The following is a 24,406-nucleotide window of genomic DNA, read 5'->3' on the forward strand; positions in this document are numbered from 1 at the left end:
AGGGAAGTATGATGCATGGTATCACAGTGTTGCAGTGGATGAATGGAACTGGCAGGGATTTAAGGAAGGCTCTGCCCCCACCTCTTCCTCTTTTGCCTCATGCTTGGCTCACCCTCCCACGCTGTATACCAGGAGTGGCCAAAGGTAGCTTTTTGTCTACAATTCCCATCAGCCCCAGTCATTGGCCATGCTGGCTGGGGCTGATGGGAGTTGTAGGCAAAAAACATCTGGAGAGCTACCGTTGGCCACCCCTGGTGTATACAATGTAGTCTTTGGCTGGTTGCCTTTTGAGGGCCAGGTAGGAATTTTTTGCCCCTCCTTGGATCGGCAAGTAAGGGAGGGGGTTGCCTACTTGGCACTGTTGTCAGTGGATTAAGGGGAATTGGATGCAGTTATCCCATTAAATAGGCTTGGTCACTTGGCATGTTAGTGCAGAAAACGGAGAAAAAGAGCTGGTGAGCTCCGTATGTCACATTCCATGTTGGGGGTTAAGGGATCTGTCAGGCTCAGCCTTCGGTTTTTGCAGCCCAGGGGTGGGAATAATGATTGTCTTTGGGACCATCCTGGCTAGACTTCTCCTTTCTAAGTTTCATGGCTTGGGGGGGAAGCTTCAGGGTGGCTTCAGGGTGGCACCCCATTTGCTATGCCAGCTGCTGACAAACAAAAAGAATGGCTTGTTCCTAGGGCAAAAGGTGGTTTGCCCAATATATGGCAAGGAGGGGTCTGGGGTAACTCCTGGCCTTGGCCTATTCCACACTCGGGTTTTCCCTTGCTGCAAATGTGTAAATAGTTAATAATGTGTCCATTAGTTAAACTCAATCATCTGAATAACGCATTCTTATTCAGATGGTGTGAATTTGATTTAGACAGAAGTAAAGCTCTGCATCAATCTTAACAGTGTCATCTGTTATTCATTAGTTAAACTCAATCATCTGTCTCTTTCTTCTAACTGGGGGTGGTAGTGGAACAAACTGCATTTCACTTTCATTGAAATTTTGAACTAAGGTCCTATGCCTACAACTGAGAATCTTTTAGTTACAAAATTACTATTTTCAGCCTGTTCTAAGCAGCTCTTCTATACAGCTCCTATAAGTCAGAAAACCCTTCTCTCTGCTGCTAACCCCCTGTCATTTTACAACTGCTGTTTTTCAAGGTCCTCTCTCATTGGCTGCTCATACAGTCATGTTATGAAAAGGCAGGAGTCATTGTAAAAGACAATGCTAGGAAATGTTGAAGATGGCAGAAAGAGAGAAAGACCCAACATGAAATTGATGGACTCAATCATGGAAGCCATACCCTCAGTTTGCAAGAACTGTGCAAGGCTGTTAACAATAGATGTTCAGGAGGTTATTAATTCATAGGGTTGCCTTAAGTTGGAAGTGATGGCACTTAACACATGCAAAAAATATTGGTATAAAGCAGTGCAAACAACTTGTAGCTGTCATGCCAATCAGCAGCACTATTGTTTTAGAGCTTCTTCACAACAGAACAATACTTTTAAGCAGGGGTCGCTCTGTAGAAAAACAGGTTGTGGAGCTCATCCAGGGACTGTTATGCAGCTGCACCTATTATTCAATGGACAAGATGGGGAGGAGAAGGGGGAACCCTCAAAAAGGTTCAGGAGCTGTGCTCCTGTGAGCTCCTGCTGAATCCGAGGCTTGCTTTTAAGAATTAAAAACAGCAAGCCTTGTAATTCATAATATGTGTGAGATTACAGTATCTGCTTCACTGCTTGCTATGTAGTATGTATTTGTGTGTTTTGAATACTGAGATGTAACTTGTTAAATTGATAGCAAAAAAAGACATAAATCTTGTACGCATCTGTCTTTATAACTTATAGGTGTCCACTGTTAAGGTTGATGCAGAGCTTTACTTCTGTCTAAATCAAATTCACACCATCTGAATAAGAATGTGTTATTCATGTAATCCAAGAACTATACATTTTCATCTTTGAAATATGTGCTCAGCCTGGTAGGAATTATATTGAACATTCAGTAGAATGGGAGTCAATTGCATATACAAGGACCACACAAACCTTACATGCAGCTTTTTATGGGATGTGCCAACTAACCCTACTCAATTGCTAGTGCCATAAACCTAATGCCTAATAATAGGATTCTAACCAAAATGTCATTTCTACTTTAATATAACTCTGTATTTGGCTACATGTTAAATGACTGAGATGGGGTTATGTGCTGTCTTCACAACTTCATATTTTTGTTCTCTCTGTTGCAGTGTATAAGGCTTGTAATATGAATTCCACCTGTTCATTGCTTTGATTTCAAGTCAACTTCTTTGCCCCAAAATTATTACAAAATAAAACAATGATAAGTATTTTGAGCTTCTGTCACTGCATATGTTGTTGGCAACTGAGGTCACAATCATATGCACACTTACCTGGGAGTAACTCTGATTGAACTTAGAGTTACTTTTCCATAAACCTACTTAGGACTGCTTCCTGACATTGACTTCTAAGATGACCTTTCTAACATAAACCCTTTGAAGGCCATTGACTTCAATAACCATAGAAGGGTATTGCATTCCTTAGGATTGCACTGAATGTTGGAGCATGAAGTATGGTATCATGGTCATGTACAATGAGCCCAGAAGGGAAGGGAGCATTGCTTACTTCCTTTGGTAACATGCCACATTCCTGTGCACGTCTACAAGAGTGCCCAAGTAACATTGCAATATTGTGCCTTTAAAAAAAAAAAAAAAGGAAAAAAAAGAGTGAGCCAATAAGGAACATCAAAAAGCAAGCATCTTTTCTTTTTCTGTTTTTTTTTTTAAGCATTGTTACATGCTGCTTGTAACTGGCAAGGTAATGTAATTTGTACCAAAGAGTTTTTGCTCCACCCTGTTCTCATGGATCTTGAAGAGAATTTAAGGTAAGCATCACATCTCTTTTCAGATATGCTCATGACACACAATCCGTCCTTCCCTCATGCTACTGAAGCATGCAAAAGAGGGAACTGACATAAGGAGATTCAAATCTGTTTTTAAATCATGTCACATTAGAGAATCATCTAATTCAGCACAGACATTTTTATAGAAGACTTGGATGGGTTTTTCTTGAATTGCACAAATGAGAGCTAAAGGGCTCTTGGCCTGTGGCTCTTAGCCTGGGGGCTGTGTAAGGAACCCAGATCCCTATTACCTTGTGTTCCCAATAAGGTAAATAGACTCTCCAGGCAGGGAGCCACATAAACAGGGTTTAAAAAGAGACTGCATATTTTTTAAAAAAGCTATCATGAAGGTAGAATGCCAGCAGGGGGGTGGGGGCTTTCCAGTGTTTTGCATTGAGTGTCACATGTATGACTATCTGCCCACAGGACAGAAATCTTGGGTATGTGCTTGATGCAAGGAGCTCCTGGTCCTCAGGGAACAAGTTCATACCCTTGAGGCCGAGGTGACTGACCTGGAGAAGCAGAGACAGTCAGTTAGGCACTCAGGGAAGACTCTCGGAGACGTGTTAGTTGAGCCCCAATCTGAACGTGGCAGCCCCGTTGCTTCCAGGGAGCATGAGGGTCGAGAGGGAACAGGGCACCGGGCTGAGGATAAGGGGAATGCGCCCTCAGAAGGGACCTCTTCTTCAGTTGGTGAACGGGAATCCTTTCATGCCAAGGAACCATTCCTGGGTGGGGAGAGAGGGAGGGTCTTGGTAGTTGGTGATTCAATCCTTAGGCAAGTAGACAGCTGGGTGGCAAAACCGTGTACTGACCGTATGGTGACTTGCCTGCCTGGTGCGAAGGTAGCGGACATTACACATGTAGTAGATAGGCTGATAGACAGTGCTGGGGAGGAGCCAGTGGTCATGGTGCATGTTGGCACCAATGATGTGGGAAAATGCAGTCGTGAGGTCCTGGAGGAAAAATTTAGGCTGCTAGGTGGAAGACTTAAGGCCAGGACCTCCAAGGTAGCCTTCTTGGAAGTGCTACCTGTTCCACGTGCAGAGCTGGAGAGACAGGCACAAATTAGAAGTCTCAATGTGTGGATGAGACGATTGTGCAAGGAGGAAGGGTTTAAGTTTGTTAGGCACTGCGATGCTTTCTGGAACTAGCGGGAGCTGTACAAAAAAGACGGTCTCCATTTGTCCCCGAATGGAACCAGGCTGCTGGCGCTTAAAATCAAAAAGGTGGCAGAGCAGTTTTTAAACTAAATCTAGGGGGAAAGTTAACAGGAGATGAAATGTCTCTGGTTCGGAAAGACTCATCTCAAAGAGATGAAGGGTTAGCTGATACTTTTCTACCAGGTAATGGAACAGAGTTGTCCACTGAGATGGTGACAAACAGAATGGACGGCCTGCCAGAGTCTCGAGGTGGCAGGAGGAAGGTGGCGGGCCTAGCTTGCCTAGGAAATTATAGATGTTTGTATGCAAATACTAGAAGTCTTCGAAGTAAAATTGGTGAGTTGGAATGTTTAGTGTTGAGAGAAAACATAGACATTGTGGAAATTTCAGAAACTTGGTGGAATGAGGAGAATCAATGGGACACAGTGATTCCTGGATATAACTGATACCGGAAGGATAGGGAGGGAAGTGTTGGAGGTGGGGTGGCTCTGTATGTCGGAGAGGGCATTCGGTCCAGTAAGACTGAGGTCAGAGAATTAGATACTTTTATAGAAATGCTTTGGGTTGAAATAGAGGGCCCAAAAGGAAATTTAACTATGGGAGTTTGTTATCGCCCACCAAATCAAAAGACAGAGTATGACTATAATATGATGAAGGCTTAAAGATGGTGGCTAGATGGTGGCTAGGTGATTTTAACTACCCGCAGCTTGATTGGGTCAATATGTGTTCTGGTCAAGAGAAAGAGACTGAGTTTCTAGATGTTCTCAATGACTGTGCTATGGAGCAGATGGTCACAGAACTTACCAGGGGTGGGGCGATCCTGGATATCGTCCTAAGTAATGCTCAAGACCTGGTGAGAGATGTAAAAGTGATCGCACCGCTTGGGAGCAGTGACCATAATGTTATTGATTTCACTATTTGTATAAATAGGGAGTTGCCCCAAAAGACCAGCACAACCACGTTTAACTTTAAAAGGGGTAAATTCTCTGAGATGCGGAGGTATGTGAAGAGGAAACTGAAAGGAAAGGTAAATACAGTCAAAACCCTTGGGGAAGCTTGGAGGCTATTTAGAACTACAATCCTAGAAGCACAGATAAAATATATATCACAAGTTAGGAAAGGTACAAACAGGTATAAGAGAAGGCCTGCATGGTTAACAAACAAAGTAATGGAAGCTGTAAAAGGTAAGAAGGACTCCTTTAAGCAGTGGAAAGCTGGTCCATTAATAAATTAATAAAAGGGAACACAGGCAATGACAAATCAAATGCAAGACTGTGATCAGGCAGGCAAAAATGGCTATGAGGAGCATATTGCAAAAAAACATAAAGACCAACAATAAAAATTTCTTCAAATATATTAGAATCAGGAAACCAGCCAGGGAGGCAGTGGGGCCCTTGGATGACCAAGGGGTTAAAGGATTACTATAGGAGGATAGGGAAATGGCTGAGAAGGTAAATGAATTTTTTGCCTCCGTCTTCACTGTGGGAGAAGAGAATGTTTGCCTGCTCCGGAACCATTTCTATTGGAAGGGGTGTTGAAAGACCTGAGCCAGATTGAGGTGACAAGAGAGGAGGTCCTATAACTGATGGATGAATTAAAAACTAAGTCACCAGGTCCGGATGGCATACATCCAAGAGTTCTGAAAGAACTCAAAGTTGAACTTGTGAATCTCCTGGCAAAAATATGTAAACTTTCATTGACCTCTTCCTCCGTTTCTGAGGACTGGAAGGTAGGAAATGTCACCCCCATCTTTAAAAAGGGTTCCAGAGGAGATCCAGGTAACTACAGGCCAGTCAGTCTGACTTCAATACCGGGAAAGTTGGTAGAAACCATTATCAAGGACAGAATGAGTAAGCACACTGATGAACACAAGTTAGCATGGGTTCTGTAAGGGAAGATCTTGCCTCACTAACCTGTTACATTTCTTTGAGGGGGTGAACAAACATGTGGACAAAGGAGACCCAATAGATATTGTTTACCTTGACTTCCAGAAAGCTTTTGATGAAGTTCCTCATCAAAGGCTCCTTAGTAAGCTTGAGAGTCATTGAGTAAAAGGACAGGTCCTCTTGTGGATCAAAAACTGGCTAATTAATAGGAAGCAGAGTGAGTATAAATGGGCAGTCTTTGCAGTGGAGGACGGTAAACAGTGGGGTGCCGCAGGGCTCAGTACAAAGTCCCATGCTCTTTAACTTGTTCATAAATGATTTGGAGTTGCGAGTAAGCAGTGAAGTGGCCAAGTTTGCGGATGACACTACATTGTTCAGGGTGGTAAGAACCAGAGAGGATTGTGAGGAACTCCAAAGGGATCTGTTGAGGCTGGGTGAGTGGGCGTCAACGTGGCAGATGAGGTTCAATGTGCCAAATGCAAAATAATGCACATTGGAACCAAGAATCCCAGCTGCAAATACAAGTTGATGGGGTGTGAATTGGCAGAGACTGACCAAGAGAGAGATCTTGGGGTCGTGGTAGATAACTCACTGAAAATGCCAAGACAGTGTGCGATTGCAATAAAAAAGGCCAACACCATGCTGGGTATTATTAGGAAGGGAATTGATGGTGCGGTCTCATTTGGAATACTGTGTGCAATTCTGGTCACCGCACCTCAAAAAGGATATTATAGCATTGGAAAAAGTGCAGAAAAGGGCAACTAGAATGATTACAGGTTTGGAACACTTTCCCTATGAAGAAAGATCAAAACACTTGGGGCTCTTTAGCTTGGAGAAATGTCAACTGCGGGGTGACATGATAGAGGTTTACAAGATTATGCATGGGATGGAGAAGATAGAGAAAGAAGTACTTTTCTCGCTTTCTCACAATACAAGAACTCATGGGCATTCAATGAAATTGCTGAGCAGTCGGGTTAGAACAGATAAAAGGAGATACTTCTTCACCCAAAGGGTGATTAACATATGGAATTCACTGCCACAGGAGGTGGTGGTGGCTACAAGCATAGCCAGCTTCAAGAGGGCTTCTCTTATGTTCTTATGTTCACTCAGGGACCTAACACTTGGTAGGCATTGTGCAACCTCAAGAAAACCACAAAAATGCTTTCTGCATGATTCTTACATTGTCAGATCATTGAAATATGTACCCATGGAAGTCAAAACCTCCTCCCTTTCCCTTTTTTCCCTCATTAGAAATGCCATAGGAATATGAGCTGATAAAAGGGTGGGGAATCTGATTTGATTATGAAATATAATTTTGCAATCACTTTATGTTGAAATCAGTAGGTTTCAATGTATGTTGGATCTAATTATGTTCTTATTGGTCATCAAACAGAGTTGGGGAACTTACTGATTTTCTATAGAGGATCTCTTAAAAAACACTTTTGGATGTGTATCAATTATTCTTATCAAGATGTGTAGAGCCCCTCCTCCCACATGAGCCTGCTACAATTTTGAGCATTTGATGTCAATGATGAACCATTGCATTATCTGAAATTAGACTGGTGAGCATACAAGACAGGTGCTTTTGGCTGTTCCTTCCAAGATATGGAATATATAAAGCACTAGGGTTAATTTGGCCCCACCTATTTTGTCCTAGTGAATAGGGCAGTGTATCCCAGAATTCCTGAATTGAAAATTTATTGCTGTTTTGGGTCATTACTATGATTCCTGGAATGCTAAACACAAACCTGAGATTTTTAGGCATTATAGAAAACACCTGGAAAAAATTCTGTGTTGTTCTTGTTTGTATTCTTACTGTTATCAGCAGCAGGCATCTTGTTTTTCTCCTTCCAATTGGATCCTTGCAAGGATCTGGAGCACTCTTAGCCAATCAAGAGCACAGAAGAATAGATGCTTTCAAGTTATGGTTCTGGAGAAGAATCTTGAGAGTCCCTTAGACTGCAAGAAGATCAAATCAGTCAGTCCTAAGGGAAATTAGCCCTGACTGTTTCCTGGAAAGTCATATGCTGAAGCTTAAACTCAAATACTTTGGCCACCAAATGAGAAGGGAGCACTCACTGGAGAAGATCCTGATGCTGGGAAAGACAGAAGGCAAAAGAAGAAGGGGATGGCAAAAGATGAGGTGGCTGGACAGCATTACTGATGTAACTAACATGAATTTGAGCAGACTTCGGAGGATGGTGGAAGACAGGAGGGCCTGGCATGACTTTGTCCATGGGGTCACAACAAGTCAGACTTGACTATGCGACTGAACAACTATATATATATATATATATATATATATATATATATATATATATATATATATATATATATATATATATATATATATATATATAGTCAGTTACTGTAAGAGTACATAAAGAAACTTGATGTAGACAGATTTTTGTTAAATGAAACGATGGAGAAAAGTACAGTGAGGGACACATACTTGGGGTGTGTAAAACTGAACCCCTTTGTCCATTTGACTTGAAACTTAGATGATCTTTAGATTAGTGGGAAGACTATGTTCTGGTCAATTGTGATGCCACTGTCTTTAAAAACAGCTGCACAAGACTACTTATTGAAAATAACAGCAGCCAAATTCCAGAACCGAGAAACAAACAAGCCACAAATCTGAATCTTGAAGTGGTACTATCCCACCCCCAAATAAGGGATAAATGGTAATGGTGTCCTTCCTGAATCCCATATGTAAAATTATTGCAACTGTTTTTTCTCGAAGCACTGCCCTACTGTCACACCTATTTGTTCCAAAAGTACTTTTATGTCAGACAAGATATGTTTACACCAATTCCTAGTGTTAATTTATTTTGACATATTACTCTTAATATTTTACTCTGTCTATGTTTATTTTATGATTGTAAGTTTCTTTTACTGTCTTTTTTTTAAAACAAAGAAATTGACAGAGGATATGTTATCTAAATAAATAATATTGCTGTATTTTCAATGTAATGTCTATTCAAGGGGCAGTTACATATTATGAATAAAACTGCAAAAATAAAATATTAGACATTATTGTTGTGACAAATTTCAGTTGCCTATCACACTATATGGTTCTTCCCACTCAACTACTCAGCCAACTGGATATTTAGAAGTTTCTTTCAAAGGAAGCTGCTATTTTGGTTTTTGCTGATGAAAGGGAATTTTATTTTGAAATGGTTTCATGAGTGGTTTCCCTTAAATACTTGTTGACTCACTCTGACAAAACCTCCAATCTGAGACCGAGAAAGTCTAAAAAATTACATATTCATATAATATATATTGATAATTTAAATTCTTTGGTGACGGCAGACACTCCTGTTTACATGGCAGGCCAGCTGGAACTCATTTGCATATTATGAGATTGTACAAACAACCTAACTGCAGAAATTAGCCTCCATGGTTGATGATAGGGTTCCCAATCCCCAGGTGGGGGCAGGGGATCCCCCAGTTTGAAGGCCCTCCCCCCCGCTTCAGGGTCATCAGAAAGCGGGGGGGGGGGAGGGAGAGGGGGATATGTCTGCTGGGAACTCTATAGAGACTTATTCCCTATAGAATGAAGAATTGATCCGCAGGTATCTGGGACTCTAGGAGGGCTGTTTTTTGAAGTAGATGCACCAAATTTTCAATATAGAATCCAGTGCCTCTCCCCAAAATACCCTCCAAGTTTCAAAAGGATTGGACCAGGGGGCCTAATTCTATGAGCCCCAAAATGAAAGTACCACTATCCATTATTTTCTATGAAAGGAAGGTATTTGGAGTTCAATTATGCTTGTCACACCCTTGTTCCTGGCTCCACCCCCAAAGTCTCCTGGCTCCACCCCCAAAGTCCCCAGATATTTCTTGAATTGGACTTGGCAACCCTAGTTGATGATGATGGAAGCTCATTTTTCTTCCCTAGCACTCAGATTTTCCCCTGTTAACTCTGGCAACAGAAACCAAAGACTTATGTGAACCTTTGTCATCCAGAAGCAAGCATGTTGAGCTAACATTCTAATATTACAAATTTTGGTAATATACTTTAATAATGTCACTTATGGCTAAAATAATAGTTCCTTTATATTCATTGCAGTATGTAAATACAAATACGGTCCATTTACTTGTCAATGTAATATGAAAACAATCAAGTCAAAAAGTTCCTCATGCTAGCACATCAGTTGAGCTCATCCCCCACAAGCACTGGGCTCAGAGAACTGCATGGGTGCTGGAGGTGCTGGAAGCTATTTGGGTAAATCTTGAGTCAGAACTGAGTTGGCTGCTTTCATTTCATTAAAGTTTTTTTAAAAAAATTAATATAATTTCTTCTCCTTTTCTGCTCTTGTCTTCTCTGGACTCATATAGTAGGGGAAAGGATCCTGCTTGAAACAAGGTGCAAAGTGATAGCACCAGAATTCTCACAAAAGGTCAATTGATTTCCATGCATGTATTCCACCTGTATCCCCAAATTCTTTATCTTTTTTCTCACATAAAAGTTTCGAACAACACTTCAAGACTGGAAATTAAGTGAAATGTATGCAGTTACATAACTGGTATCAGTGACTGGTTTTATATTTTATGACGCAGAACTGTTTTTGTTTTTAAATCAGAATTGCATTGTTCACTTAATGTGAATTAATGTGAATCACTTAATGTAAAGTGATGGTTCACTTAATGCAGAGAGCTGCTTTCTGGATTGTATGCAGGGCTTTTTTTTTAGCAGGAATGCAATTTGGGCTGGCTTGGCATCAGGGGTATGGCCTAATATGCAAATGAGTTCCTGCTGGGCTTTTTCTACAAAAAACTGTGTGAAACAATGGTGATGTCAGGGGTGTGGCCTAATATGCAAATGAATTCCTGCTGGACTTTTTCTGCAAAAAAAAAGCCCTATATGTATGTATGAAGAATCACTACATGTTTCTTCCATGCAGTAATATAGAAGTTCTTTTCTTCTTTATAATTTTGTCTTTCTGTTAAAATCAGACTCATACTACCCCATCTGAAAACACATCTCTCCCATCCAGATAGCTATTATTTGGGGTTTTTTTAATGTCAAAGAAGAGAAAATGATTATGTTCGTCAGCTTTTTGATCACAGTGATTACACTAGGATTTCCATTCCCTTTTCATATTCCAAATATGCAAAACCCAAGATGTCTTTACATTTATTCCCATGCTATCCCAAGTCAAGATCCATTTAAAAGTTTTTTTTTCTAGTAACTCTGCTTTCAGCATTTTATTCACATTTTACTGTCAGATATTCAGTTTCTTTACCCACCAGCATCTTTTCCCTTTAATTTTATCTCATTATCTAATGATTACTTCTATGAGAATAAACATAGGGTGTTCTAAACTGAAGTGAAACATTGAGTAGTAACTTATAAAGTATATTATGGTGCTGTAAGCTTTTGGAAAAAATAACTTACTTTATAAAAATCAGGCAAAGAGAGTGTGATGGGTTGAAGGAGGCTGAATGAAAACCACAAGTCATTTATTTCAATTTAAATATTTACACCCTACTTATTCCCAGATGGGTAACCAAAGAAACGTCATATTCTACTCCTCCTCAGCAACCCTGTGAGGTAACCTAGGCTAAGAGCAAGTGACTGGCTCAAGGTTACCCAGCAAACTTCCATGGCAGAATGGTGATTTGAATCAGAATCACCCAGGTCTCAGCCCCAAACTCTTAACATAGGAGTTCCCAACCATTTTGACCCTGGAGATCCCTTCCAGCTCTATGATTCTATGGCATAGCATGGTGGGTTCAGTTACAAAATTGCTGACACAAAATGGCTGCAACAGGAGTTGAAGACAGCCACAAAATGGCTGCTGTAGTTTACCTTTAGTCACACTATGAAGCTTCTTGCACTGTGGTGGGCAGCTGCCACCAAACCAATGTTTTTAAATATCTATGAAGTCAATCAAATCTTCAGTGGCTGATCAGAAATTTATCAGAGCCAAAGCTCGCCCCCCCCCCCAACTTTCTAAAAATACTTGGCAGCACCAGGAATGGTGTCACGCAAAACTACTTCTAAGCTGTGGAATCTTGTGAGTAAAAGTTCTACTTTGTGAGCTACTGTCATTAAAGTTGTAAGCTACAGCATAAATTATTTGTTCTGGGGTCATTTTTCCTGAGCAAAGCAAAAATGTGTGAGCCAGAGGCTAAAAAAACTGTGAGCTAGCTCACACTAACTCATTTTAGAGGGAACACTCATCAGATGCAATAGTGCCCATAGATACCATGTTGGGGAACCCTGCTCTAACAAGTATGTCTCACTGGCTCTAAGGTAAAACAATTTACTTCAGTCGGGTTTTTTTACCTGAAGTAAGACAGCTAAGGTGCAATAATTTTCTGTTATTGTATTTTTCTGTTATTGTATTTCTGTGCATGTGAAAAAATAAATGAATTCATAAGTGCAGCTTACATTCTACATACACCCAGTGGAAATTGCCCTTCCAGTTTGGTGTAGTGGTTAAGTGTGTGGACTCTTATCTGGGAGGACTGGATTTAATTCCCCACTCCTCCACTTGCAGCTGCTGGAATGGCTTTGGGTCAGCCATAGCTCTTGCAGAGCTGACATTGAAAGGGCAGCTTCTGTGAGTGCTCTCTCAGCCCCACCTACCTTGTGGGGGAGGAAGGTAAAGGAGATTATAAGCCACTCTGAGATTCTGAGTGAAGATTCAGATTCAGAGTGAGTGAATTGCTTGACCTGGATATTGTTAAAGATCAAAGCAGGAAGTTTCACACCCAGTCTGTTTCAACCCATATATGGCCTCTCTTGGTTCCCAGTCTTATACTCCTGACCAGCACTTTAATCCATTCAGAGATCAATTCAAAGGTGTGAAAATGGGATTCTTTCACCATTTCATTCTGTGGGCATGTAGTTCAGTTTACTTTATGCCCAGAATGCTATCTTGGCAGTCTTTATGTCTTATGCTTTGAATGCAACACATGGACAATATCACCTAGTCAATAATTTTCTAACAGCAACAGGCTAACATGGCTAAATTTCTGAAATATGTCTGCTACACCACACCTAATAAGAGATAAATGTTTGTGTCACAAAAATACTACATTTAGAAGTTGACCTCAAAGACACACAAAACCTTTCGTGAAAATGAATAAATTCAGCTGAAATTGTACTCCTTCCTAATCCCTTTCTCCTGCTGGACCTAACCATATCTTCCTTGTTCTCATGTTTATTTTCTTTGCACATTTCCTTCTTCCTGTTGTCTCTGCTCTGAAACAGCCACATAAATTATCTCAACTTCAATGACATCTTTTTTGTGCTTAAGGCTCTTCTCAACAATAAGATCCCTTAGGATGTCTTTCAAAAAAAGTTTCAAATTCCTGGAATTTGAAGTTACAGGAGAAATGAAAGCCAGAAATTTACCTCATCTGCACATTTATACAGAATAGTATGTAACTTCCAGCACATTCACCTCTAGTATTCTGAAATATTGTTTTAGGATAATTAAAATAAATCCATACTTCTATTTAGATGTGCTCGTTTCCTATTCGAAAGAGTAACAGTAATACCAGAAAGCAGTTTGCAAGAGGAGGCGCTGAATGTCTTCTGTAGGATGCAGACCTATACAAAATGTAAACACTCTTTCAAGCTTGGAAGATGGCTTGAACATATATTATCAGAGAGGCAGGGTATATAATACTTTCATACAAAATACCTGGCTAGGATATACATGAGATTTTTAAAATATGCCCTTACTTGTAAAACAAAACCGTCTGTGTGAAATGACCTCTCACTGATAAACACTGAGGCAAAAAAAAAAAAATCAATCTTACGTCGAACTCAAAACCAAATAAATTCAACAATTTAGAGTATTTTAGGATCCTGTTTTTTAAAAATAGGAAACTTCTGTACTATAATCAGATTTTCTTCTACAAGGTATACCATACAAAAATAAGTATATTGGCCCAAACCACTAAGTAAGTGTCCCCAGCCTTTTTGAACTTGTGGGCACATTTGAAAACCTGACAGAGGAAAGTGGGCTCAACCACTTCTGCTGCTGGGGGAGGTGGAGTCAGGTGAAGTGAGTGAAGTTACGTCAGTGAGTGAAGTTATGCATTTGGAAGCTCTGTTTAAGCTCTGTATTTAAAAAATTAACATATTGTTTAAAATATTTTCTTGCATACACTCAAAATAAGTATACATATAGCTCAATATCACTTATCTCACAGCATCTTTCTTCATTTTGCAGGCATCTAACATGGTTATGTAAAACTAAAGGGGGGGACTTCTCCACTTTAGATGAGCTCTTCTTTCATGAGCCTGGACATTTTGAGCCTTCACTGTTTCTTGAAGCAATGCAGTTGTTGCTGATGGGCCTGGAAGACAGCTCATGACACATGCAATGTGTAGAGTAGAGAAAATTTTAGCCAGATTTTGATAGGAACATAAATGATTGTTGAAAAGTTACCAAAAATGATGTGGTGATATTATTATCAACTTCTACCTGAATTATAAAATATATATTCAAATTGGAAAGATCTGATGACTTCAGTAGAAGTTCCAATTAGGTACATTGAGCATTTTAGCCATACTGACCTATCATGTTTAACCAGAAGAAAGTCCCACCATGTTTTTAGAATATCATTTGGCTGTTTACACTTTACCTAAAAACACTGTCATCATTATCCCATAAACACAATTTTTTTTTTTAAAAAAAAGGTCCACTTGGCCCTGTTCACATTCTGAAAAACATTTGACGGACACCAAGAAAGATGTTGGCAGGTGCCATGGTGCCCAGAGATCCCACATTTGGGACTCCTACATTGCATTAGAAACTAAATTCTCCTGATCTTGATATCTCTTCCAGTTGCCAAATGTCACACCTGAATGGTTCCCTTCCCTCCATTAAGCTTTCACAGTCTAATTTAAGGAACATGCTCTTAGGGGGCATCAAATTCATGCTCCTATGAGTTGTTTTGCATGAATAGGCCAAGCAAAATTTGCTTCTTCATGTGCTCAGTCAAAAAGAAGAGTATCCAAAAATTAAGTTGCAGTGATGCTAAGGCTGGCAGCTTGCAAGTTGAACCTGGATATCTCTTATAATGATAACTGTCTCAGACTAAAGTTTCCTTGAAGAGAATGGATGCTTTAGAGAATACCTTCTATGGCATTATATACTGTTGGTGTTCCTCACCTCCCTAAATCCTACCTATTGCCAGGCTGCATCCCCAAAATCTCCAGAAATTGGGAGTTGTCAACCTTAACTGAAGTTGCATTTTGCTTTAGTACAACTGAATGGAATGGATTCTGAGCTTCTGCAAGTTGTTGTTTGTATTATTAAATCTGGACATTATAGATCTTTTCCTGGATTTTAGTTGTTTAATCATTGCTTAGTAACCTGTTTGTATTCTCCAGTGGGCTGTAATCTAGCTTTATTATGATAAGAATACATATATGGCCAATTAATGCCCATGATTGAACATACATTTAGATAAGAATACATATATGGTCAGTTAATGGCTGTGCAATTTAACACACATTAGATTTTAAGCACTTTGCTGACTATCCCAAGCCAGTGTCTTTGAAATCATCTGGAACTGGGTCTTCCTGTAGTCATAGCCCAAACTGACAAACTGTTGCTTATATAATTGGATGGATAGTTCTGTTTATTTATTTTTATTATTTATTGATTTGATTTCTATCCTGCCCTTCCTGTAAGAAGCCTCAGTGTGGATTACATCATGTGTTAAAGTTATGTTTCACAGAAGAGCTACTAGAGTTCTGGGTTGCCAATCTCTAGTGGTAGTGACTTTTCTGTGGGGGGAAAAAAAGAGATTGCAGAATACAGAGTCAGATACACTGCTTGTGAATTACCTGTGCCTGATCAACTGACAGATTGTCATCATAGTCATATAGGTTATCCAGATCTTCCAGAGCAATGTCATATGTTTCAGAGTCATAAGTTATGGAACTCATGGTAGGAGCAGCTGCAATAATGTTGAAGATTATAAATCCCACAAAAATCCTTGCCAAGTTCTTCATTCTTCAATCTTGTTCTAGTAAAAAAAACAGGAGAAAAAAGTCATTAAAATCTAGTGGTAAATATGTAATTTTAGATATTCAATATTTAACAATGTTAACTAGAAGTTTGATAAGTAGATGGCAAAAAGTAAAGGAGAAAGTAATTAGTAATCAGAGAGTAAAAAGTAATTATATTTTCACCTACAGCACAACCAGTCATTCAAACTGACAGATGAAAAGCAGGAAAAAGACAAAGGAGAAAGCTTTCTACCTGCTGTGAAAAAAACAACATAAACAAGCTGTAGTAGGCCTCATTTATCCAAGTGCAGTAATCTCTTTCCAAATTATGTTCTTACTAGAATGGTCAACTTGATTGACCCTGTTTCCTACCACCAGGGATGAATATTGCTGCTTCTGGTCAGGAGCCAGATGAACCCCCTCCTAATTGTGCGAGTAAATGAGAGGCTGCCAACTCTGGGTTGGGAAACTCCTGGATATTTGGGAATGGGGCCAGGGTGGGCTGAGTTTTGGGAGAGGAGTGACCTCCTTGGGATATAGAATCCACCTTCCAATAGAACACCATAGAATCCACCTTCCAAAGCACCCATTTTCTCCAGGGGAACTGGAGATCAGTTTTAATTTTACAAGATATATGGGCCTCACCTGGAGGCTGGCAAACTTATGTGTTGCCTGGCAGGTAAGAATATAGGGGGAGTTATTTTAAACTATGATTTGCTATTTCAGTTAAAAAGCTTTTCAAACCCAATAACCCCCTGAATGTTTACTGATCATTTGTTTGGAAATAAATTCTAGGTATAATGAGGCTTATTCCCATGTAACTATGGATAGGACTGAAGACTTGAATATATGAAGCAGCTTTACTAAGTGACTCCTTTGGTTCATTTAGCCTGATCCTAAATGGCAGTGGGTTTCTGGATCTCAACTACAGATCTTTCTCAGAAATGCTGTTAACCTGGGAATCTGTATTCCAAGAATGACCTCTTCAACTAGGCTACCCCCTTCTAAATTGGCAACCTTGTATCTGAAAAAATGGGTCCTTCTCTGTGAACTCCTGTTACAAAAAATGCTTTAATCTCTAAGATGAGACAGAACTCCTTGTTCTTGGAAAATTTGTCATTTTTTTCACCTTTGTAATAAATATATTTGGATGAAAACTTAAAGCATTATAGTGACACTTCTAGCCACAAATGCATAGGTTTCAGACTCTTTACCCTTCCTTATTGGAAAAGTCCTCCTGTCCCAGAATCATTTAGTTGATGTCTTCTGAACCTTTTTCAGTTATTCAATGTCAATGAAAGTGCTCTTGCCTGTTTGAGTTACATGAATTTTAAACTCAAGCTGTGGCCTTGAAATAGGGTTATATTTCTTGGCTGTTAGCATGTATCTATGTATCATTTGAAAAGCACCATGGCACAGAGTGGTAAAGCTGCAGTACTGCAGTCCTAAGTTCTGTTCACGACCTGAGTTTGATCCCTGCAGAAGCTGGATTCAGGTAGCTGGCTCAGGTTGACTCAGGCTTCCATCCTTCCAAGGTTAGTAAAATGAGTACCCAACTTGCTGGGGGAAAGTGTAGATGACTGGGGAAGGCAATGGCAAACCACCCCGTAAAAAGTCTGCCGTGAAAACGTTGTGAAAGCAACGTCATTCCAGAGTCGGAAATGACTGGTGCTTGCACAGGGGACTACCTTTACCTTTTTTTATGTATCATTTGGGGACCTTATAAGCACATAGAATTGCCATGTGTTTTAACTGATAGAGTGTTTTCCATTGGGTTCTCCCTTTAACACTTCACTAATTCACTTGTGCACATGGTCTGTACACCTTTGTCCCTCTGGCTATGCCCCAGGCGCAGGGACAGAATGGGAAGGTAAAATGGCCTTGGAAAAGAACATGCCCCCTAGATGACCACATCAGTCCCTGGCCATGCCATCAAAGGAGAAAGGGCTAGGTGGTGGCAAAGATTGATGGGGAGCTGGCCTGGGTAAGGTATGGAGAGTCCTGTCTTGCACACTGGAGAGTCTTGCCTCTTGCAGGGGTAGCCCAGGTGTGGCAAGGTGAACAGCATATGTACTTGTATGAACTCTGTTCCTTTTCAGATACTGGTAGGCTCTGCTCTTTTCCAGATATATGCCTTTCAAGACTGGAAACCCTAGTTTCTATTATTTGTCTCTGATTTAGAATATATAATTTGAATTCTTTATAAGAAAAGGAATTGATAGATATGACTAATGTCCTCTTAACTCTGTTAAAGAAGTACGAAATATGCTACTTATAAGCTTTATGGAAAAGTTAATATAAGGGACAATGTACTTCTCTGCAGGCAGCACAAAATTCAGAGTCATTGCTGTTTAGGAACTCTGCTTATTGAAGGCAATTAGAGTATAGACCATTCAGGGATGGACATCAGGACAAGAAGTTGTGGAATTATGAATATGAATCAGCTATATATTACATATGGCTTAAAGTAGAGTAACTTGTGCATGTGTGGGATATAGATGGATATGGAATGTGAAAATAGTGGTTCATTTCTTTTCGTGGTTCGTTGGGTTACCCAAATTGGTGGTTTGGTTTGTTCCTTTTTTTAAAAAAAAATCCTGAATAAATCATGGTTCATTGGTTTGTTCATTTTGGAAAGGCATAGAACAGCTCCTGAATGGGCTAGAGATGCAGCAAACTCTTCAGCAGGCTCTCCTCTACCTGGTTTCCTGGTTTGATGTGAATTGGATTTTGAAGGGCTGAGCTACAAGCCCCTAAAGCAGGTACCTCCAGGTGCTGTCTTAGGAGCTGGGGAAAGAAAGGGAGGCCAGTGGCCACCCTGTAGCTTCCAGTCAGTTTCATCCCAGGAAGCTCGGAAACTGACCAGACACCACAGCTCTGCTCTCCCGGCCCCAGTTTCCTGTGAAACTGGCTAGACACTGCAGGGGGCAGGGAGAGCAGAGCTGCAGCATCTAGTCAGTTTCACTGGAAACTGACTAGAAGTAGAGGGGGTGGGTAGAGCAGAGTTGCAGTGTAGTCAGTTTCAGTGGAAGTGCAGGCCACTGGGGAGAGCACAGCTGCTGCTTCTAGTCAGTTTCAGAAGTGCACTTGCCAGTGCAAACATGAACTAAACAACATGCCAAAAAAAAAAAACCAGTTTGTTTCGTATTCAGGTGGGATGGGATCAGATGAACCAATTTGGAACAAACTACGAATCAGCCATTTTTAGCACAGATCATGCTTTGTGTTTCGGTTCATGTCCATCCCTAGTGCGCAACCAGGATGCTAAATAACTTATGGAAATAACTGCATGAGAGCTCAGTTAGCATATCTTTGACACATTGAGTAATTGGAGAGAGGGGACTCCTGGTTGCAGGTTTATATGATCTGGCCCACACATTTCTTTTGCTACGCCAAGCAACTATTTTGCATGCTGGATTGGTTCAGTTTGTGTCTATAATTTTAATTGCACTCAATGGGATTTAGAAATGTCCCTTTAATTTTTTAATGAGCTTTGGCGTATCCTGATTTTTAAACAACCCTTCCCAGTTTTTATATATTCCTATACAGAATCCAGTTATTGCTTTTCATTAAATCTTTACTTGCAGATAACTTCCCCTGATGAACACTGGGGTCATGGATGGGAGAAGATGTGCTAAAGACAACAACTGAAGGATTAAATACTGAGGATTTCACACATGGTTTTATTTATGTACAAAATGTGCTTCAAGAGCAACACACTGTGCCTGATATTAGAAATTCATGAGAGGCTTTTCCTTTTGAGACTGCCTAGACTGAGACAAACTGATATTTTGCCTCTTGAAAGAAGGCCTTTGTGAAGTAGGTTTACACATGGAGGCATGAAATTCCAGTGGGAATGGTGAATAGCACAAGGCTCTCATTTTTCTCTTATATAGGGTTTCTTTTTCTTAAAAAAAAAAAATAGCTAGCACACAGACACTCCAGGCAGCCCTCTTTCCCTTTAACCAAGGGTTAATTGTATTGCACCTTCACAGCACTCATTAATCTTCAACAAAATTTAAAGTTTTTGGTTTTGCCTAAAACATTACTGATATCATGTGGATAAATTAGAGTACACACACCAGTCAATGGCTTGACACATATATACGCTCATTGTTGGAATACTTAGAAAACAATTCTAAACTGATATTATATATTTCCAAAGTGTAAGGCATATCATGGCTAGTACTCTTATTACTATTACTCATGTTGCCTGGGACTTATCCAAGTCTCTGGACAACATTTATCTTGACATTTTCACAAAGCATTTCTAAGGTAGCTCATTACTGAACTAGTGGTACAAATGGAAAGGTGACACTGCGAGACTGTGCCATGAATGCATGACTTGACAGAGAACTAGATCTGGGTTTCCCAGACCCAACTCCATTGTACTAGTTTGCTGAATGATAACATCTTGCTTCACTAGAAAAAGAGAAATATGGGACTATACAGGATAAAAAACATATTAGGAAATGGCACTAAATTATCAACAGTTATTATTATAGTAGTATGAACTGAAGATATTCATGGGAATTAATGATGTTTTTGTCACAGAAATATAATTTTGAAATATATCTGGCTGGAAAAGTCTTCAGCTTAAACGACAGTGCCATACATCTGTATCTAGCTATAAACATTATAACCTTTTATATATGTCTTTAAATCTTCTTGCTCTTCTAAAACCTACTTGTGAAACCTGTGAATTTTATGTTCTTATTTTATATGCAAGATATTGGAACAGACTGTAATTATATTGGCATCTCCAAGAGCTGTCAAATATTTTGATGGAGGTTTATGTACTTTTCACAGGAATGCTCTTAGAAAAGCAAGTAAAAAACAAATAGCAACGTCAAGCTTTGTAATTATGGTACCATTCTGTTATAAATATTAAAACATGATTTAAGCATTAACCATTTCCAAAATTCCAGTTTACTAATTAATGAGGGAGAAAGTAACAGAAAACTTACCTTTGGCTCCTGCTTTCTCAAATGGCACAGAGTTATTCTGAATGCAGAGACTCTGGTATTTGACCCTAACCAATGGTAGTGGGATGCTGGCTTGGTGGGAGGGTGGAACAGGAAGCTCTAATCCTGAGAAATTTCTTGCTGCTTAAACACCTTCATATCACATATGCTGAAAGGCATCTGAATGCCCAAGCTAGTGCTGCAACTGGGTGCAATTCATTTTTGAAGGATGTATTTTTAAAAAATAAATAAATAAAACCCATGACTTCATCAGCCAATACATCATTTTCAGAGCTTGCACATACAAGAAAAGGTTTTAAACCAGAATAAGGTAGAAATGTCTACATTCACTTCATAAATTGTATACAAGATAGTGCTTTGTTGTTTATAAAATTATTATTCGTTATGTTATCATGTCAGTGTGACTTTATAAAGTGTTTTACAGTAATTTGCTCATCCATCTGGATGAAAACTCTGTGAGAAAGGTTAATATTCTCATTTGAGGCTAAGAGAAAATGACTTGCTGAAGGCCATCCAAAGAGCTCACAGCTAAACCATTTGAACCCAATTATCCATAGCTAAAAATTACAACAAGGTTTTGTCTAATGGCCACAGAATTTTTCCTCTTTGCTAATTGCCCCGCCCCCCCCCCCCCCCCGCAGTCAGAATAAAGAGGCTGACACAAATTGTTGGGAAATGAGCCACTTTATTAAATTAACAACTAATGCAGCAAGGGGAACCTACATCTGGACCAGCCCTGGGGTCTTCCTCCAACCCCACCTAGTCCAAAATGGGCGAGCCATCCTGCCCTCAGCATGATCCACATGAATGTGGTTTATGCCGGGTTGGCCAGGCCAAACAGCCCTCCCCTTCAACTTCAGCCCTGATCACCAGAAGGAGGCAAATCTGGGGGAGGCATAAACACGATCCGCATTATACAGCATTGAGCCGTAAAGCCCATCTGCCATTCCTGTGGATCAACTGCACTAAACAAGTGCAGAGGCCTGGGTGCTCACCTGCAAGGTATAAACCCCTTGCTCTTTCTGCCAAGCGACCGAACTAAACACTCCCTACCTAACTACCACACCACTGCCCACAGTACAAGGTAGGCGAAAAACACCTCACCACCAGCCAATCAGGTGAGAGTGAAAAAATTCCTACCTGGCCCCCAATAAGATGACCGGTCAGACCTGTATTACTGCAAGGTGGGTGGGCGGGCCGAGAGCCAAAAGAAACTGCAGTTTGGGCGGGGCCGAGGCTAAATATAACCTCAACCCTCCACCCACTGGCAGCACCCGGATGCCCGGGAAGCTCTCTCCAGCCTCACATCCTTCCTTTGAGGCAAAGGATGTCCCCACGGTGCGTAGCCACTTTCGCGACCTGGCCAGAGTGGGGACGAATTGCCCCCCCCCCCCAGTCGGAATAAAGAGGCTGACACAAATTGTTGGGATATGGGCTACTTTATTAAATTAACAACTTACGCGGCAAGGGGAACCTACATCTGAACCAGCCCTGGGGTCTTCCTCTGACCCCACCTAGTCCAAAATGGGCGAGCCACCCTGCCCCCAGCATGATCCACATGAATGTGGTTTATGCCGGACAGGCCAGGCCAAACAGCCCTTCCCTTCAGCTTCAGCCCCGATCACCAGAAGGAGGCGAATTTGGGGGAGGCATAAACACGATCCGCATTATACAGCATTGAGCCACAAAGCCCATCTGCCGTTCCTGTGGATCGACTACACTAAACAAGTGCAGAGGCCTGGGTGCTCACCTGCAAGATATAAACCCCTTGCTCCTTCTGCCACCGGCAATGCCAAGGCTCTGCTTAGGCATTAGCACCCCCCGGACGGCCCAGAGCTGCCCGAAGCCCTTGCCGCAGTTCACTTAAAAAAGCCCGATTACCCACGTCAGACAGATGGACCCTATCTGGTCGGTACAACTCTACCATATCCACCCTAATACCTGGGTGAGGAAGGAAGGTACCCAGACCCCCTTCTAAGGCCTTCCGCAGGGCCTGATTCATCTTTCGTCTGGTCTGCTCAATACCCGCAGGGTCCCAGGCGGCCCACCAGACTCTACAAGGTAAGATGGCAGACCAAATCAGGCAGACCCCCGGCCACCTCCTCACGATTGCCCGAAGATCTGCCACCACCTGCAAGGAAAGGGCCTTCCCCTTCATTATCCCCAAGTCATTCCCACCAAGGTGAATGACAAGTATGTGAGGCGGAGGACCGGCCCTTCCTGAAAACAACAATGGCAGCAGCCCTGGCCACCTAAGCCCCCGTTGCCCCTGCCATTCAACAGCAGCCCACTCGCTCATCCCCAACTGGGAACTGACTGGCGATCTCTTTGCATAATGGACAGCCCAGAATATCATGCTGTGCCCACTTCAAACAAACATAACACACCCAGTCCACCCCTAACCCTTTAGGGAAACACCAATGGGCGAACGTAGGCTTGGTAAGCAGCTGAGTGCCAACGGCCAACCCATTGTATGGCCGGTTCTGGATAGCCCATTGCAGCAGCAGTCGATGAGGCCTCAATTAGAAAGGAATGTGTCCCAAATTTAAACTTCTCGAAACCTAACCTATCCAATGCCTGTGACGTAACCATCCAAAACTGATACTTAGTGAGAGGGGCCCCCGCTTTATGGCAAAAAAGCGGCCCTCGGGCATCCCCCCTAGCCGCCACGTACTGCTGCAATGCTTGCACTGGACATAAACCAGTCTCCTTACAGGGACCAAGAGTAACCTTGGTACCCTTATGCCCTTGGTCTGTTTTGGACCGCCTCATTTGCAGCACAACGTGTTTACCCTCATATTTCACATCGCTGCTCTGCAATGCCCAATCTGATTGGTCATTCCGTGACAGCTGCACCAACTCACAGACCCTTAAGGCCCCGAAAAATGCCATCAGTGCAGCTGCGTGGAACAGAGCAATTTCGTAATCCAAACTACACACCTCGGGCCAAACCTGGCTCAACCCCCGAAGTATGGAAGGGGATATGGGCTGTCGGGTGTCTGCCCTCACCCCCCGTTCCCCAGACCAGCCTTCAAGCATCTTTTTCACTCTAAAATCCTCCACAGCTGCCGGGAACCCCTGTGCCTTTCTTATAAAAGCTAAGTTGGACAACTGGCCCCGAATGGATTTAATCGCTAGGCCCCTCCCCTTCTGATGCACGCAAAACTGCATAAGGTGGGAGACCAGAATGGGCCAGCTATCCCCCAAATCAGCAGAACTCCTGAATATACTAAACTGTAAGGTGGCATGCTCATATGCTTTCCGGGTACTCAGGGCCAATGCTAAAATAATTGCCCTACCAGCTTCCACCTGTCAAGCTGCCACAGGTCCAGAGGCATTCGAGCCGGCTGAAGATCAGCCTTCGGGGCCAACTGGCGAAAGTGCTCCATCTGTCGGCGAAACAGAGTGTCCGCCACCCCGTTATTAACTCCGGGCACGTGCTTTGCTAAAAACAACATGTTTAATCGCAAGCAACATAGCA

At 41.4% G+C, this 24,406-nt stretch overlaps 1 protein-coding gene across 1 annotated transcript in view; it reads right to left on the minus strand.

Moving 5' to 3' along the window:
* Positions 1–21,057, minus strand: part of EPYC (epiphycan) — a 53,058-nt gene extending 32,001 nt beyond the window's left edge. The window contains exons 1-2 of the mRNA XM_060245170.1: positions 20,908–21,057; positions 15,776–15,957 (exon numbers count right to left, since the gene is read on the minus strand). Of these exons, the coding sequence (XP_060101153.1) occupies positions 15,776–15,943 (168 nt within the window). The 5' untranslated portion in view covers positions 15,944–15,957; positions 20,908–21,057. The remainder of the gene's footprint in view (positions 1–15,775; positions 15,958–20,907) is intronic.
* Positions 21,058–24,406: the final 3,349 nt, after the last annotated feature.

The sequence above is a fragment of the Heteronotia binoei genome, chromosome 8 (genome assembly GCF_032191835.1).
Source record: "Heteronotia binoei isolate CCM8104 ecotype False Entrance Well chromosome 8, APGP_CSIRO_Hbin_v1, whole genome shotgun sequence".
NCBI classification, from domain to species: domain Eukaryota; kingdom Metazoa; phylum Chordata; class Lepidosauria; order Squamata; family Gekkonidae; genus Heteronotia; species Heteronotia binoei.